This window comes from Centroberyx affinis, unplaced genomic scaffold (genome assembly GCF_046629955.1).
Source record: "Centroberyx affinis isolate AG114_WGS23_722 - 3 ecotype Tasmania unplaced genomic scaffold, CSIRO-AGI_Caff_v1 ptg008707l_1, whole genome shotgun sequence".
In the NCBI taxonomy this organism is placed as follows: Eukaryota; Metazoa; Chordata; class Actinopteri; order Beryciformes; family Berycidae; genus Centroberyx; species Centroberyx affinis.
Genome location: NW_027284289.1, coordinates 1,515 through 7,500, shown reverse-complemented (window position 1 = coordinate 7,500; position 5,986 = coordinate 1,515). Strand labels below are relative to the sequence as shown.

General features: G+C 41.6%; 1 protein-coding gene across 2 annotated transcripts in view; it reads left to right on the top strand.

Annotated features, from left to right (window-relative positions):
* The window catches only part of LOC139640228 (protein FAM117B-like), a 3,142-nt gene extending 2,212 nt beyond the window's left edge, over window positions 1-930 (top strand). For both annotated transcript variants that reach the window (XM_071514406.1, XM_071514407.1), the window contains exon 4: window positions 796-930. In XM_071514406.1, coding sequence (XP_071370507.1) covers window positions 796-916 — 121 coding nt within the window. In that variant the 3' untranslated portion in view covers window positions 917-930. The remainder of the gene's footprint in view (window positions 1-795) is intronic.
* Window positions 931-5,986: the final 5,056 nt, after the last annotated feature.

Below are 5,986 nucleotides of genomic sequence, written 5' to 3'. Positions count from 1 at the left end.
TCCGTAGCACAGAAAATAGTCCCCCGGCGTAATGAAGAATTTGTTCCCATTTGAATTTTATTTGGTAATAACTACAACAGTCTGACTTTTCATGGTAACAGCTAGTGATTTTTTAAATGTAAACGATGTCTTTGTGAGCTGGATTTAAAGGTTTTTATCTTACAATTGGAGCCAATGACTTCCAGGTTGACGGCTAAAGGGAACGTGGGAAGTCAGAAAGTAACGAGAGCAGAGCGAACACATTGTTGATTTTGTTATTTTCATACGATTTGTAGACGGTAAGAAATGCATTAAAAAACACCGGACTGATCCTTTAACCTGAGCTGACTCTTCTCAAGCTCCAACTCTTCATGTTTTGGAGTAGAGACTAGGGCTAAAGACAAGACAGTTTACTGTGTCACAGTAACCTACATTTGGAAACAAATCCACCTTATCACACTATTCACTTTTACTGAGAACGTTACTGAATGGATCTACAGCCACACCACAACAAGCTGACTCAGCTGCTCTCTGCTGACAGCTGCTTCAGACACATTTACACTTTATTCACTAACACACAGTTCACACTGTTCCTCCATCATGGAGACTGGAGCAGGTTGATCAATGAACTACAAAGCCTTTATAGCCAAGGTGTTTCTTAATTTGGGTTGGTTACTCTGGTCCGATAGCCAGCTAATCTCTCTCTCTCTCTCTCTCTCTCTCTCTCTCTCTCCCTCTCTCTCTCTCTCTCCCTCTCTCTCTCTCTCTCTCTCTCTCTCTCTCTCTTTCTCTCTCTCTCTCTCTCCCTCTCTCCAGTCGTCAGCGGTGTGTCTCGGTCGTGTTCGAGGCTCCAGACAGGAACAAGGTGAACTTCGTCTCCAACAGCAGCTCCGCCTTCAGCCTCCTCACCAAACCGTCCAATCAGCTCAGACAGTAGACGCACCGCCGTCCAATCACATCGACCGCGTGGGGGGGGGGGGGGCACGATCGAGCGTTCTGGATCTACTTCCAGGAACCAGAAACGGACCGGAGTCTGATCCGAATGTGTTTGGGTTAAAAATATGAAACTTGATTGATGCTTGTGAGGAAATCAGGTTGCTGCAGTAGGAAACAGAGTGAGGATACAGCAAAGAAAAAATAGAATAGAAATAAGAAACGAACAAATGGGGTTAAACACATTTTCATTTTCATCACATAGTTTTACTGGACAGTCTTATTTAAACACCCCCCATTTGTTCTGTTTCTATTTACATAAGAAAGTTAATTTGGACCAAATTAAACTCAAACCCAAAGTTTAACACTGCTCCTCTCTCTCTGAGGCTGAGGTTTTTACTGCGGAGTGATTCCTCTGCTAACACATAGACGGTCTTTGGCATTTTCGAGAAGCATGACCTGTGATTGGTCGATGTGAAAAGGTAGCTGCACCAATCAGAGTCAAACCAGCCTCTTCAGTACTGAGTCTGGTTTGAACTTACAGATGAACTGGTGTTGATTTGAATGGGAATGGCAGATCTGTTCCCTCCAGTTCTATAGCTAGAAGTTTGAGCTGATCCAGAACCAGCTGATCCAGAACCAGCTGAACTCACAATACTGAGTTTTAACTTTTCCAGTCTTCCTTCTTCCTCCTCCAAATTGCAGTTATCATGACGTTAATCAAATCAATCAATCAGTTCAGGACGCGGATTTTCTTCAGAATCCAAACATCAAAACTGTCTGTCTGTCTGTCTGTCTGTCTGTCTGACTGCCTGTCTGTCTGTCTGTCTGTCTGTCTGTCTGTCATGCTGGATGTAAACAGTCTGTTGCTGTGAGTTTTTCTGCAGGTTTACTTCAGACAGACAACATCTGCAATAATACTCTTTGTATTTTGTTTTGGAGTGAAACTCTCCACCTGCTTTGCTTCAGGTGGGGATGCAAAACGGCTCAAATCAAACTGACCGTCAGCTGACTGAAGTGTTGTCGTGTTTCTGCTTTAAAAAGGGCTGTTTGTATATGAAACAAAGCAGAGTGTGTTGGAAATAACATGTAAAATGTGTCTGTAACAGAGCTGAGTCAGTCTGTAACAGCTGAGTCAGACTGTAACAGAGCTGAGTCAGACTGTAACAGCTGAGTCAGACTGTAACAGAGCTGAGTCAGACTGTAACAGCTGAGTCAGACTGTAACAGCTGAGTCAGTCTGTAACAGAGCTGAGTCAGACTGTAACAGAGCTGAGTCAGACTGTAACAGAGCTGAGTCAGTCTGTAACAGAGCTGAGTCAGACTGTAACAGCTGAGTCAGACTGTAACAGAGCTGAGTCAGACTGTAACAGAGCTGAGTCAGACTGTAACAGCTGAGTCAGACTGTAACAGAGCTGAGTCAGTCTGTAACAGAGCTGAGTCAGACTGTAACAGCTGAGTCAGACTGTAACAGAGCTGAGTCAGTCTGTAACAGAGCTGAGTCAGACTGTAACAGAGCTGAGTCAGCGTCGCGTTGCGTCTGAGCGAAAAAATCAGAGGTTCAGTTGTTGAATAGATTTTTTTGTGGTGAATCCGTTCAAAAGTCAACGTGCTGCAGCGCTGAGGGCAACGTGACGCGATGCTGTAGAGGAGCTGGAACAGCTGAGTCAGACTGTTACAGCTGAGTCAGACTGTTACAGCTGAGTCAGACTGTTACAGCTGAGTCAGACTGTTACAGCTGAGTCACTGTTACAGCTGAGTCACACTGTTACAGCTGAGTCACACTGTTACAGCTGAGTCACACTGTTACAGCTGAGTCACACTGTTACAGCTGAGTCAGACTGTTACAGCTGAGTCAGACTGTTACAGCTGAGTCACTGTTACAGCTGAGTCACACTGTTACAGCTGAGTCAGACTGTTACAGCTGAGTCACACTGTTACAGCTGAGTCACACTGTTACAGCTGAGTCACACTGTTACAGCTGAGTCACACTGTTACAGCTGAGTCACACTGTTACAGCTGAGTCACACTGTAACAGCTGAGTCAGACTGTTACAGTCTGGATCTGTGTTTCACTTCAGTTTGTTTCTCTTTGACTGAACATGAACTCATAAAGTCTCTGGAAACTTCTCATCAGTCACCATGGCAACAATAAACACCTGTATGACCAATTAGAGCTACTTCCTGTCTTTCTTGTTGTTATCTGCGTTATTTCCTCTGCACACACACACACACACACACACACAGGTCAGGACTGGAATGAAGAGTTCAGTGGCTGTGTATGTGTGTGTGAGTGTGTGTGTGTGTCTCCTGCAGTGGTAATGGTTGGGTGATTGAACCGGTGCAGTCATGCAGTCTTCAACCCCCCCCCCCCCCCAACACACACACACACACACACACACACACACACACCCTGGCTGGTCCATTGTGTGTTTTTTGTGAACGCTCTGCCAGATCTGTTCACACGGACACAAGAGAGGGAGCCTGTTCAAACAGGCTTACACACACACACACACACACACACACACACACACACACACTAACATCATTATCATCACTAACACACACTATATCTTTCCCTTCATGTCTCCATCATCATGATAATTCTCAGCTCACAGGAATATTTTGCTCCACCTGCTCTCAGGCTGCTGTGACCTCTGACCTTTGACCTCCTGCTGAATCCAAGTGCCTGGACTCTGGTCTTGTTTTCTGATCACAGGACCTGAGTGCAAGGTTATTATCGTTAATGAAGTAACGAAAACTAGGTGTGAAAATACATTTTCATTAACTGAAATAAAAATAAAAACGAGGCTTTACAAGAAAACGATAAGTAACTGAAACTGTATTGTGTGTTTACAAAACTAACTAAAATAAAAGAAAATGTCTTTAGTTTTCGTCTTTGTCAATTTATTCCATAAATAAGCCTAGTATTTTGAATTTTGAATCTCGCCCCTGACAAATACCCCATATTACAAAAAAAGACTAAAACTAACACTGAAACTAATAAAAACTAAACTAAAACTAAGCATTTTCAAAAAAATAAAAACTAAACTAAACTAGCAAACCCGCTTTATAAACTAATTAAAACTAAACTGAAATTGAAAACAAAAAGTCAAAGCGAAATAAAAATAAAAACTAATGAAAAATACAAAACTATAATAACCTTGCCTGAGCGGACGGACATTAAGGTGTAAAGTCTGTCTCAACGGGTCACAGCAAGATGGCCGCCGCTCAGACCGTCCTGGAACGCTGATTGAATGGGAAAGACCGATCTATCTGTTCTAGTTCTGTGTGTAGCTTTTGCCGTAATTAACTAGAAAACTTTAAGGTTCCACATCATGTAAAGCAGGACTCCTCTTCCTCTGTGGTGATAAAGGAGTTGGATGGTCTATCTAAACATGGTGAAAGTATCAAAACTAAATCCACACAATCCATATTAGTGCAGCGAGCCTCTAAACGAGCCGTTTGGACTTCAGTCACTTTGTGATGTCACAAAGGTTCGCTCATTATCATTTTTGTAAGAAATAATAGACTAACAAAGTGTTTTTTTCAAAGCGGTTGAGCGGTTGTCGTCGTTTATTACCGGAGAGTTTTCCCTACCTGTAGCTGCCGGGCCGCGGAGTCTCACGTTTCACTCTGGAAACGGGTTAGCCAATAAGAACGGAGGGGTCGTTAATATTAATGAGCCTTAAAGACACGGAGACAGAAACGGCCTGTTCTTGGTAAGGCTCAGAGAGATGCTGGAAAATGAACGTGGAGAAATGGATTGAGAGTGTTTTTGGTTCATGACACCACACAAACACACACACACACACACACACACACACACACACACACACACACCCACACACACACACACAACTTTGAATGACAGAAAGACACAAAATAAAACTCACAGTGGAGAAGATGGAGCTTTAAAACAGATTCTGTCAGACTGAACTGAGGATTCATGTTGAACTCAGCTCAGCTCCTGCAGTGTGAAAGTCTCCCAGCTGTGAGGAAACAGAATGTGAACTGAATTCTATTAAATTCTAAGAGAAATAAGAAAGAAATTCTAATGTAAGAAATTCTACTTTCTCTCTTCTAACAGTTTGTCTCGACTAAACATTATAAATCAAATGTTATGAATCAAATAAAAGACGGTTCAACAAATCAAACACATTCAGTCATAATGTGGATTACATCACATGTTCTGCATCAAACACCAGCTGGAAGACAGAGGTGGAAAGTAACTAAGTACATTTACTCAAGTACTGTACTTAAGTACACTTTAGAGGTACTTTTACTTGAGTATTTCCATTTCATGCTACTTTATACTTCCACTCCACTACATTTCAGAGGGAAATATTGTACTTTTTACTCCACTACCTTTATTTAACAGCTTTAGTTACTAGTTACTTTGCAGATTTAGATTATTAATACAAATTATAAATCAAGTAATAAATTATGATATATTTTTATAGGTTAAGCTACCCAGCAGTATATAAAGTAATTAAAATTAGCTCCACCTTTACCAGCTGCAACATTAAAGTGATGAACACATTAATGCATCAATAATTATAGTCCAATAACATGATATATATGATTGACTACTTTTACTTTTGCTACTTTAAGTATTTTGATGCTAATACTTTTGTACTTTGACTTAAGTAAGAGTTTGAATGCAGGACTTTTACTTGTAACAGAGTATTTTTATACTGTGGAATTTCTACTTTTTACTTAAGTAAAGATCTGAGTACTTCTTCCTCCACTGCTGAAAGGTTCCTTAACATTAATGATATTCAGTATTGATCATGTAGAACACGATGTGTAGAAGAAGAATACAGCAAACTGCTGCTTGGATCCAGGAGTGTGAAGCACATCATCACTCCTTCAGTCTCACTCCTTCAGTCTCACTCCTTCAGTCTCACACCTTCAGTCTCACTCCTTCAGTCTCTCCTTCAGTCTCACTCCTTCAGTCTCACCCCTTCAGTTTCACATCAAGACGCCCGGAGCAAAGAAAGAAACACACCAGTACTGTGACACAGAGTTTCAGCTGTAGTACTGCAGTACTGCAGTACTGCAGTGTACAGATAC